The sequence below is a fragment of the Thunnus thynnus genome, chromosome 14, assembly GCF_963924715.1.
Source record: "Thunnus thynnus chromosome 14, fThuThy2.1, whole genome shotgun sequence".
Taxonomy (NCBI): Eukaryota; Metazoa; Chordata; class Actinopteri; order Scombriformes; family Scombridae; genus Thunnus; species Thunnus thynnus.
The window spans coordinates 14,085,053-14,097,857 of NC_089530.1; the positions used below are offsets into that span (position 1 = coordinate 14,085,053).

General features: G+C 40.7%; 1 protein-coding gene across 4 annotated transcripts; it reads right to left on the bottom strand.

Annotated features, from left to right (window-relative positions):
* Window positions 1–20: 20 nt before the first annotated feature.
* On the bottom strand, window positions 21–12,718 carry mapk8a (mitogen-activated protein kinase 8a). 4 transcript variants are annotated; one of them, XM_067610031.1, is made up of 12 exons: window positions 12,587–12,718; window positions 8,030–8,196; window positions 7,601–7,730; window positions 7,410–7,468; window positions 7,121–7,259; window positions 5,919–6,084; window positions 5,514–5,585; window positions 4,418–4,600; window positions 4,167–4,291; window positions 3,986–4,049; window positions 2,790–2,867; window positions 21–2,022 (listed from the first exon to the last, which is right to left on the bottom strand). In XM_067610031.1, exons 1-12 carry the CDS (start codon window positions 12,620–12,622, stop codon window positions 1,844–1,846), a joined length of 1,398 nt encoding a protein of 465 aa, XP_067466132.1. In that variant the 5' UTR covers window positions 12,623–12,718; the 3' UTR covers window positions 21–1,843. The 4 variants fall into 4 exon arrangements, with proteins under 4 accessions (XP_067466132.1, XP_067466131.1, XP_067466133.1 ...); XM_067610030.1 differs by lacking the exon at window positions 5,514–5,585 and adding an exon at window positions 5,046–5,117 and having other exon boundaries at window positions 12,587–12,713; XM_067610032.1 differs by lacking the exons at window positions 5,514–5,585; window positions 12,587–12,718 and adding exons at window positions 5,046–5,117; window positions 10,546–10,748.
* Window positions 12,719–12,805: the final 87 nt, after the last annotated feature.

The window sequence follows — 12,805 nt, forward strand, 5'->3', positions numbered from 1 at the left end:
AAACAAAACAAAGTGAGACATTAAAATTCAACTCTTTTATTTGCTGGAGTTGAAGGTAGACAGTTTCCATTTCTGATGTATATAGTTGGTCTGTTAGTGAGGCAATTTCAGATCCAAATTCACACAACTGGCCTTACCAAAACACAGGTTAACTCTTTGCCATCAGTGTTTGGCTAACCCATCAGAAGACTGCAGCGTCACTCCAGTAGTGCTGAATGGCTTTCCTTTCTTTCCTCTAAATATACCTGCACTAAAACCAGATTTGCTCAGAGAAAACTCATGCGTAGCCTACTCTATCTTTTCTATTTTGAGGAGATGGGAGGAGAGGAAAACCACAAAAAGAGAGGATGCCACAACAGTCAGTGGAGATGTGGCCCAGAAAGGGTCAGGACATGCATCACTATCCCCAAGTGCATTCTGGGAGCTGATGCTAAGGGGTTACTGCCTGGAGTGCCCGACAGGTTGGGAATTTGAGCCATCAAATACATCCAAAGGTTACCATGGCAGGCTGCAAATGCCTGTTTCCTGACTCTCAGAAAACATACATACATCTACAGTAAAATGTACAGATCACTGACTACACTAATCTATCAGTTATATTGCACAGAAAACAATAAAACAAAATATGAAACAAAATGCATATAAATATTACTTCTGAATGAAATGTACATTACATACAGTAGATGCCTCTGAGCTTGAAATAAATAAATAAATAACAAATACAGAAAAAAACTAGATCTTTTTTTTCCTTTCAAATGATGTGTGCTATGATATACAGACTGTATCTTCAAAAACTTGTGTTTGAGTGTTGTGTGCATGTGTGAGGTAGAACCCAGAAAGACGCACCACAGAGCATCTGCCACGGAGAGGACTGAAAAAATCACTGAACTGAGTAAGGGCACTTAAATTAAATATCTTAAAACATCAGACAGCTGTGAATAACGTCTGAAAGAACCTGCCAAAAGGGTAAAGTGACTAATTTAGGCTTAGTCTCTGATGACCGTCTCCAAATACAGCACTCCTTCTAGCCAGTGAAGTGGCCTACATTAATCTGTTACAGCGCTTACAGCAATCATCGGCTCCTCACTATGCCACATTTCTATTCACTTACATTCACCCTGTTCTTCCTCATCCAACAGACCGTCACCTATAAATTACAACTAAATAAACAAACTAGTTAAAATGCAGTCAGTTTTACAGTATGCTAGAGTAAAAAAGAAATTCAATATCAGGGTGAGGGGGATAACAGTTGTAGGCTTGTCAAAATGCATACAATCAGAGGTGACATAATACTAAGAAATAAGGGACACTTTCTACAAGAAAGATGAGAAAAATGTCAAAAAAAAATCATCCATTTGCATTAAGATCCAACATGAAATATGCTATAGTCTACTGAATAAAAGAGCATTAGTGTAGATTCATTCAAATGTCCCAAAAACTATACAAAAATGGCAAAAGAACAATTCAAAAATATACTAAACATAATATTTCAGTGCTAACAGTATGGTACCCTACTGTGTAGCAGTAGCTAAAAAAACAGCTATGTGTAAACTACACTCGAATCCCTCTCTTTCATCACATACATCACAGATTCACATCAAAACATACTCTGATTCTTTGCAGCAAAAATACAGTAATAATGATACAATTTCAAACCACAATCATTTACAGTAGTATAGGGGCAATAAAAACAAACTGTACATTAAAAGCGCAGCTCTAAAAACTAACATGAGAAGTTCCATTGGCCTGAATCCTCTCCCATCACACACACTATAGTAGGTGCACGGATGAGGAAGGTTTTTTTTTTTTCTTTCTGTGTTTGTGTGTGTGCTGTATGTGTGCGTTATCTGCAGCAGGCCAGAGCACCCAGAGAGGTGTGGCTGTCCAAGCTGCTGTCTGTTTCAGAGGTCATGGTGGGTTCACTGCTCTGGTCAGTGGGATCTGTGGACATGGACGAGACATCGTTGGCCGAAGAGGAGGAGGATGACGTGGGCTGAGGGGGGCTGTCGATCACTGCTGCACCTGTGCTGCGAAAAACACACGTCAACGCATAGGTTTCATTGAAATACACAAGATACTGCCGACAACGATGCAGATGTTAAAAGTGACACAAACTTTGAATTCCTTTAAAGTCCCTAAATACTTGGTTTTAAGTATTTCTCAGTAAGAATAAATACTAATGACTAAATCAAAAATAATCAAAGTTTAAGTCCTGGAAAAGTAATTTATAGACAGTTTAACATCCAAAAAAGATGATATGCTTCATCAGGATTGACAGTGCTGGTAAAATAAGCACACAATCCCACAACCGTCATCACATTTTGCTTCAAATGTTAATAAACCTCATTTTTTTCATCTGAGCACAGACAAAAAAATCAAATATAAAATCTCTGGTGTGAAATAATCAAAACTGTTTGGTAAATTATTTTAAAGTGCAAAAGCAAAATTTGTTCAGATCTCTCAGTTGCAGTTAACCATTAAATTATATATTCCAACACAGTATTAGTACCTCCTTCACACTGAAATATAGTCACTGAACTTCTGTTAAAACAACTGTTATATGTAATGCACACATATGAATATAAAACTTTTCAACCAAATTTTGCCTAGATTTAATCTAGATATCTAGGATAAATATGCAAATCATTAAATTAGTGCTTAATGGGTTGTGTGCATTATAAAAGCCTTCATTGAACTTAAAAAAGAAAACAAACAAACAAAAAAATATATTCACTATAATTCTATGTATCCACATCTTCATATCTCCAAAAGTTATAATGATTACTCACCTAAAGGAGGTGGTTGTCCTCTTATCACTCCATTTTTCGTCCACTCCTCCCATTCGCTCACTTCCTTATAAATGAGCTCTACGAAGCAAACAAACAGCAGAGGGTTAAGTGGGGCGGGAGAGACAGAGAAAAATCACATTTGATACACACATACATACACAGCGTACACAGTGTATTGCATACTGTACAGTCCAAACAGCATCATGTTTCTAATTTTGACAGGCTGTGCTGGTGTGACCCTTCTAAAAATGAGTGAGGGGTCATTATCACCTGGCAGGGTTTAAGGATGAGCTCATCCTGCTGCACAACTGAAAGTGATATTTCCTCACAATCTCAAGTCCTCCCCTGCTCCACAGAATCAGGTTCCTCACAGTGGAAAACACCGAGAGGCTTTAAGAAGGGATTTCAGAGCCGAGCATGTTATTCTGGGAAAAGCTCCAACTGGACTTAGTCAAGATGAAAATGATTTACTTAGAATTCTGAAAATCACAGCAAATTATAAAAGGGTGGAAAAAGACCCCCACAACCCCAGATTCAATAAGATGAAAAAGTACATTTCAAGCACAACTTATGGAGAAAGTGACTTGCAAATAAGGGAATATGGAAGATATGGAAGATATGGACTTTGGGAATGTGAGTATATTTAATGCACATAATATGTGCAGTATCCAACTTGTTTTTCCTATTCAATGAAACCCCCTCCCTTTTTTGTTTTGTTGTTTTTTTAGTTCAGCTCTTTTGTTTTACAGTCATTTAAAATTTTGATTATAAGTTTTCCTCATCATGAATTGCACATTTGGAAGCTGCAATGCTGCATATGTGAAAATAATTTTGAAAAAATAAAGTAGATACACAGCTCCAGCAACCCACAAACAACTGGCTGCATTTTTACACATCCATTGGCTGATCCAATGGATTTCTCTGGAGTCACATAATATATAATATTCATGTCACCTATGATAAACTGCTAATCACAGATGATCATTTCTTTTTCATTGAATTACATGTGATTTGCACAAAATAAAATGTATATAGTGTAGACTATTCAATTTTAACATTACTGAATGAGACCTCTTAGGCATCAGTCCTGGCACTATGGTTCATTCCTCTGCTGCTCCAAGTGTCTGGGGGTTAAATACCAAACTGAAACGGACAGTGAAAAGTGAAGTGTTAAGAATCTTAGTATGTTATCTAACCTTTCCACTCTTCCACAGTGTGCTCTCTCTCGTCCAGCTGTTTGTCCAGGATCTTTGGAGGGGGCTGAGAAAGAGAAAACGGCTTGAGTGGCACATTGGTGATACAAGAGCAATGCCAACTTTCCACTCCAAGTGATGTAATCAAAATCTCATATGACGCCATCTGCGATCCACCACTTACCGCCTCCACCTCAGCTGGGTCGTACCAAACATTAATGTAGGGGTGCTGCAGGGCCTCGTCTACAGAGATCCGCTTGGAGGCGTCAATCACCAACATCTTGGATAAGAGATCTCTTGCTTGGCTTGCTTTGGGTAACAAAAAGATAAGGCGCTGGGCTATTAATCACAACTCTACAAGCTTGGTTTGATGAATGAGTTCTGAATGGTTTAGGTCATGATATGATGATAACACAGACAAAAAAACCCCACTACCTTTCAGTTTGTTGTGATCAGAGTCAGCAGGGAAGAGCACGTCTGGGAAGAGTTTCTCAAAGCTGTATCCAGCGTAGCGTGGCCTATTTTCTACATATGTTCTTACTGACTGGTTCAGCTTCATTAGAAAATCCTGAGATGGAGTGCCTAGCTGCTCGATGACCTTGTTCCACTGGTCGATGTCTGAAGTGTAAATGTTAAGGAAAAAGGCCACACAAACACTATCCACTCACACGCACTGTAACACACCAGTAGGGCAGCATGACATTTAACTTCCTTTGAGGTGCACACACCGACAGTTCATCTACTGTATACACACACGCATCACCTTGATCACATCACCGATATTGAAGCAGCCATTCTATCAGCTAATGCATAGCTAATGTAATACTCTTTTAATTAACTACAACCCTCTGACTTCTGCAGAAATATACTGTGTTGTCAAATGTTGCTTGACGGATGGGTGCAGCACGGCAATGATGGAGGTCATGTTTGTTGGATGCAAACTTTGGAAATGAATGGCAGAGTGAAACAAGGAAAAAACTGTAGGAATGGTGTTGGATCTCTTCACACAGAATGAAGTGATGACACAGTGATCAATCAATCAATCAATGATGGGGAAGGATACGATCAGTGCCGGGGAACAACACACTTCCCCTGATCATCTCGGCCACTATGCAGCCCACTGACCATACGTCCACTGGAGGTGGACGTTTAGATGACGGGGAGGTGGGACATGCAAACGAAAATGGTGAGAAAAACAAAGCACAAATAAAAAACAACAAACAAAGTGAGACAAATACAAAAAGAATGGCGGTGGAGTGGTGTGTGGAACTGAAAATGGTAGACCATGCAGCAGCAGCCAGATATCTGAGAGGCAGCAAACATGTGGATGAAAATGTACAGCTCATGACTGTCCAAAAAGCTTCAAATAAGGCGTAGGACACTGGCCTATTTTTGGCTGTTAACAATTCTCCATGGCTTGGCACAAAATTATGTATTCATGCCAAGAACTGACCAATGAAAGATGTGACAGTCGAGAGGCACAAAGACTGTTAAGAATGTGAAGAAGCATTGATAAAAGAGCCAAGGATACAGTCCCGTCCTGGGAAAAGGATTTTATGGCGAACCATTTCCGCCAGTATGCAGCCCACAGACCATATGTCCACTAGTAAAGCGGAACACGGTAAACAAAGCCAGTAAGAGGTGAGAGGAATGCACAACAACAAGTTAGTTTCATGTAAGAGGCTAGTTAGTGAGCAGAGCATTAGTACAAATTCCCATTAAGCATTATGAACAGAAGCATCATGCTGCTTTGAGTAAATATTCACAGTAGTAACAGCAACATAGAAGTTATATAAGATCTGACACAGGATTTTAAAAGAAAAAAGGGTAAACACTGCACTGCAGTGAAACTCCAATTAATTTTTAATGCTTCGAAAATCAACAAGGGTTGAGGCTGTAGATTGAATGAGTGACAGATACGTATATAAGCACTGACCATTGGCTTGGTAGCCCATGCCCAGGATAACTTCTGGTGCTCTGTAGTAACGTGTAACCACATATGGCGTCATCAGGAGGCCAGTGGCGGCCGTCCGAGCCAGGCCGAAGTCCAAAATCTTCAGTGTACAATCTGATTTGACAACTATGTTACTGGGCTTGAGGTCCTACAGGAGGAACACACACCAAGAATGTCATTTGTTACATATAATTTTTTTTTTTATCAATAAGACAAACACATTAAAAACAAATTGAAGATTCTTTTAATATTCCTATGATGTGTGAAGATCTACAGTTTACAGCTGTGTTGTTCAATCAATGACAGTCTCTCATATGAGAATACAGTGTTAAAGTATCAATAATGACTAAAACCGGTTGATAGCCTGCAGGTTTCCACTCCAGCTGCAGCTATTTATTTCAAAGATTACTTTTGTTTAAGACATGTTTCTCTGCAGTACAAACAGGTGTTTTGGTTGCTAGTAGCAAAGGCTTTTCAAATTTGCAGTTTCCAGCAGAATCATGCGGTGAAATTTTACAACATTGGTTTTGATTTTTCTTTCTTTGGGGGGTAGAAAAGGGCAGCTTTGTCATTCTAACTTAAAATATTTTGTTATGTTCCCATGGAAAGCTTTTGCTGAAGATTATTACTGCAGTAACTAGTCACGGTCAATTGACATAATATTGTCTTATTATTAGTCATTACATCTTTACTGCCATATTTTCATTTGCTGTAAGACATAACTTGGCATGTTTCTGGTGCAAATGTAGTTTTCCCATTGTGAGTTGTTGTCTTCCTGAATAAATCACAGTGAATGTGTTCGTTTTCACGGCTGTTTATTTGATCCATTTTCGCCCACCTATTCAATATGGGAGTCAGACATCGGTGCCAGCTCACATTAGCTTCAGAGAAGCTGATAGGAATTCAATGTTTTTCTCAGGAGCGTTTCATTAAGTGTGCTGGCTGACATATAGCTTTAAATTAAGGTTTTCCACCTGAAAGAAATCTTCAAGTAACATAACCAATAGATTTTCTGCAGCGCAGGTTTTGTTGATAATTATAGGACTACACTCATCATCTCACGGTGTGCCAGTCGACTGTTTGCCCTTCCACGTCAGTGTCAAGTGTCACGGCAGGTTTAACAGCTCCTCTTCGAGACACTGGCCCAGCATTAGCCCGTCTAGTCATGGTCAGCTGATGCTTACCCTGTGAATGATGCCGGCAGCGTGGAGGTGTTTGATACCACACAACATCTGATAGAGCAGATAGGACAGCCTCTCGTGATCCAGCTCCATCTGAATGACCTGGCACAGGTTGGCATCCATCAGCTCCATCACCAAGTATCTGACAGAGGGAAAACAGTTTAGACAGAGAAGCGTGCAACCACACACACACACAGAGGAGAGAGGAATTCGATTTTATTAACAGCACATATGCTCTAAAACACTAACAAGTACACTCTAGTACATCTACACTTCATATTGATTTACTTACACATCTTGGAATTCCTCTAATGATTTTTGGGGTGTAAATACATTTAATAGGCCAATGATCTGTGGGTGTAAAATGACATGAATCAGAATGATGTGGTCGTACACAGACATGCATACAAATACCATTTACATTTTACCCATATCAAACTCCATGTGGTGCAATGTAATCTCATGTAACTGTTGCATACTTACATTTTTGTGATTTACACATTTCATAAGGACTAGCTCTCTGAACGCCCTCTTGGCATGGGTCTGATTTTGAAATGGCCGACTCAGCTTCTTAATGGCAACATTTCTTTCAAGGATTTGGTCATAAGCAGAGCTGAAGAAAAAAAAAAAAAGATGTAAATAATTTCAAAATATAGTCACCGCTGTAGCATAATAGGTGTTAAACATCACAGAGAAAAGAAGAAAAACTCAGAAGTACAAATCTTTACAGCTGACACACAGATTTCAGTTTCAACAGCAATAAAGCAGAACGACAGAAGCTTCTCGAGGCGACATTAGCTGAGATATTCTTTGACTCTCGTTAACGTTCTGGTGAAGCACAGACCTGGAAACAGTGACCCATATTTCACCAAGTGGCTGTTGTCTGAATATGGATGAGGTTGAAACACTCACCAGACAATTCCCTGAGCTCCTGAGCCGATGGGTCTTAAGTTCTGGTATCGCTTCAGTACCGTAAACGTCGAATCCCCGACGTCTAGGCTGTAGAACTCTCTTTCTCTCTTGTTTTTGTTCATGGCGAAATCTTCGATTACTGCTTTCTGCGCATCCAAAAATGTCCTCTGTGTGCACAAAGACAGATACACATTCAAATATTGTTTCACTACACCACATATACCACAAGAGCTGCTGAGAAGACCAGTGAAAATTAGAAAGTCAAATGAAAATCCCTGTTCCCGAGGAAGCAGATTAGGAGCGAAGGAGCAAAGACGCTGCTGAATTTCACACTTGAGGCGAGCACTGCGGTTCCTTATCTCGGCAAGTCAGCAAACACACCGGGATGGAAGATTTGATATCATCAGCAGTGGCGGCAGAACAGCAGGGCCATGGGGAGGTCTACTCCATCATATGAAATATGACTCTCAGAATGACTCTGTCACACTGGAAAACCAAGCCCGGTGATAATTCCTGCCCGAACGCTTGCGAGTTTGGACCCCAGCCCAGGACTCCAACCTAGTTCTGGAAGCGGGTCTTCCACAGGCACATGTTAACTGGGTCAAGTTACACCAAGAGGCTGTGAGCCCAGATAAGACACAACACAGAGATGCCAATTGACAAGCGTGATGTTCCCAAAACATCTTTCATATTACATAAGAGCACCTGAAATCTAAAAAAAAGAGGAAAAATATAACGTCAGCTTCCTTTCCTTTCTTCAGATCTTATATAAGCTACGTAATCACCCTCCCCATTCTTTCACTCTTCCGACACACGGTCCATATGAGGGATATAATTGCCAGAATAAAATGAGTCAGCTCTCCTTCTGTTCGTCCAACGTCACATAGACATACATAACATCCACCTCCCTCACAACATGAAAATAGACTTCTTTTTATAATACAGACAGGAAGACAATTACGCTCCACTGAGTTATGACGGCTTGAATGACATGTTAGTACTGTCGGTGGTATGTGCAGTTATCTGTTGCTCTGTTGTAAGGTCATTTTTTCTTAGAATTGAGAAAATCCATAAGAATAATTAAAGTCAAGTCAGTGCAGGAAGAGAACAACTGTGTAATAGTCTTAGCAGCATGATATTTTTTTGCTCAATCCCCTCAATTCCTATTTAATCACGCACACTGTTAATATTAATGTCCCCGCTGTGAAACAACAAGTATTGATGCTTACAACTACATGCTGCATCAACAAATTCCTCTGAAATCAATTACACACTACTAGATTGCAGTTATGTGTCAGCTGCAGTATTTATGCAGCAGTCACTTCAGTAGTCTCATGCAGCACCTGAGAGCTCTGGACCTCGTGGATGGATTTGAAAGGAGGGAAGCCGTAGTAAATCTAGTACCTTGTGTATTCTGCAAAAGCAGAAATACAGCAGGCTCATTCCTAGAGTGTGCTGCCTTCTAATGACTTGAACCTGTGCTGCTTCTGTCGTAATGATTTAATGAATGGCTTCCAGCACTAATCATATTCTGACAATGGTGTTTAAATTATATTACACTCAAAATAGCACAAATTCTCATACACGTGCATGGAAAACTGTCACTTTTTCATCATGTTAACATAAGCTTTCTTCTCCATAACACAGAACATAAAACAGACACTAAAGGCCACATTAAAATTAGTAACACACACATAATAATGTGTCATATTATTCCCATTGGAAGAAAACTGTAACACACGTCCCTTATTTACATGCATCCCTCTTCAGCAGACAAGTAAACCCAATAAATATACATCAGTCATAAACATATTTAATCCAATTTACGGATGAAACACCTTCTGTCACATATTACAGTCGTACATGCCGCTGTGCACCCAGTCAAAAGCTGAAACAGCCTTTTTCACCCCTTCAGTCAACACTTAGGCTACAAGCAGGGCGGAGAAAGATGCACTGAAATAGAGGGAATTGTCTTGCTACATGTCCTGAGCACATAAGAACAGCAGAGACCGAGGAGTGGAGCAGTATCGACCCGTTATTTATTTTCATTTCGATGTCAGTGTGTTAACCTTGGCCACACGACCCCTCGTCTTGTCGACGGCAGAGCAGAGCTGAGGTAGCTAGCAGGTAAATGACCGGACTGCTGCATCGGGAAACAGCTAACACATAAAAGCCTGAATGCGCAGGCGGGACACTGCCCCGAGAAGAAGACATTATTATGTTGATAATGACAGCCATGTCGCGATATGACAGGGCCTTTAAGTGAGGCACAGTGCGCAGTCAGTGGTGGTTATAGCTACAACTGCCTCAGCCTGAACGCTGTGTACAGACGGGGGTCACAATGTAGCACCGTGAAAAGGAAGCATTGTGGGGTCAAGTGAAGCTACAATGTAACAACCCCGCAACAACAACCGCGTCGGTAAAGCAGCATGCAATACACAAAACGACATACGACCCTCCCCCACGACCAAACAATAAGCACGTCTGTGGAGCAGAGGTGCGAATCCTCATCTTACCTCTGTCACCAAATCTTAACTATCGATCCCCCCCGCGGTCCGATCAGCGGCGAAATGTTCCGGAGCAGCGGACTACTTTTGTTTATGCCGCCGGTGAAGGATGATTTATTCCGTTGTGCGGCTTAAAAAAATACATGACCTCACCAAATTCACTTGCCTACGTTTCCATCTGGCTGCTACTGACAGGCCAGGACGCGCAGTGCGCACGGGGCATGCGTGTCCCAGCAGCACGTCACTCATCCACAGAGACACACCCACCACCTCCATCCATCCTTCCTTCCGCCTGCCTGCCTGCCTGCCTGCCTATCTATCTATCTATCTATCTATCTATCTATCTATCTATCTATCTATCTATCCAAAAAGCAAAGAAACCCACTTCCGTTTAAAACATTAAAAAATTAAGTGTTATTTAATGCTTTCTAACGTGCCTGCAGTAAATCTATTGCTAAGGGGTGATATTGACCACACTGAAAATATAGCCCCTATACTGCATCAGTCACAGCCCACTTAGAGATATTGACCATATTTCTGTCCAACAGCCCATTGCACGAGCTACATTAAATGTTATAGCCATTAGCACAGTAATAGCATAATAAGGACTGAGAGATGGGGCTGCATATTTTCTTGCTTTTTCATACAATATCTAATATATTCTCTTTTCAGTGACAAAGAGAATGGCAGAGAGGGAGTGCCAGGCAGCAGGTTTGTGTTTAAGGGTCACTGAGCACACAGGTCAAAAAGTTATTCACATTTTTCTGTGACTAAAACAGAATGTTTTGGGAACTGATGCCCATTTCCCCCCCACATATTGTCTGTGTTGCAAAATCCTTCACAAGGACAGCTGAATGTCCACATGCAGGGCTAAATGAGGCACACACCTTCAAGCCAAACAGTCAACTATGGACACATTTTACATTTTTACATGGACAATTTTTAAATTTCTTTCTTTCTTTCTTTCTTTCTTTCTTTCTTTCCTTCTTTATGTTTTTGAGTTTATTTCTACAGCACCTTTCAACAAGACAATGCAAAGTGTTTTACATAAAACACAAAAGGCATTAAGAAAGAAACACAATGCAATATAAAGAGACAATGAATGTTTAAAGTAATATATGCCTTTTCGTGGTTTCTTCTCTTTTAGATTTAGGCAAAAGGATAGTCCTACCACTAAGAGTAACAACTTGGATCGCTCTTGATTGACAAGTCTTTTCATACACATAATACACAATAACAGGCAACGGTGAAATCCAAGTGTTTTCAGATGCTGTAAAATATTTTCTTACATTACTGATGATGGTAATCAGAGTGAAAAAACTTGTGTGTTTCAGTTTCAGTCATTTGGGAAACAGACAAAAATGCCAAGTCAGACTCTTGAACTGTGTGTATAAAAACTGAAGAGCAATAGCATTAACAGCTTTGAGGTTAGTTATTTAATTAGTTAGTTAGTTAGTTATAGGTAGGTAGATATAGGTAGTCAGACAGTTAGTGTCCATATGAAAGTCTTTAAGGTTGGTATTGTCTATTTCCAGGGTAAACTGTAGTTATGCTGCAGTGATCATAAATAATAGCCAATGGATTGAAGGCTATTTGCAAATCATCTGAGCAATATGCTACTTGACATTATGTATAAGGTTTAGCACATATACTTTATCCCCTGTCCATATTAAAGAGTGGGATCATTGACGGACTATGACATGCAGAGGTTCCGCAGAAATCCATAGCATAGTAGTAGTTCGGGTACCACCTGAGTTCCCCCACCAGTTCATATACACTACAACACTGAAGGTATCCACGCACACATGCTCTGCGAAGGCATGTGATTGAATAAGGACATTAGGTAAAATTACGTTAACTTAGCGCTGAGTAGTTTAAATTCTCCCTGCACCCACCTGACAGCCCTGGATGCTTGTTATTTATCCTTGTCCCTGCGCAGATACCCCGGGGCCTGCAGAGACAAGCTGCGCGCAATAGCGCTGGGAAGCGGCATGGATAAACGTCCCAGCACCGACTCCCGCAGCAAGACAAGGCTACTACGGTTTCTTACCCCTTGTTCGAAGAGAGCCCGCAGTGTTATGATCATTATGGGGGAGCAGCCCTACGACAGCAGGCTACAATCCACTCGTTCGGCCGAGGTCGTTCGTCCTTCTCAGGCTTCTGTGTAGCGCACCTACCGCCGTGGATCCACCGCACCTTTGGGCGTCAGACGGATTAGTTAAATCGGTGTAGCTGATCTCACGCCAACCGCTATTGGTGGCTCTGACCT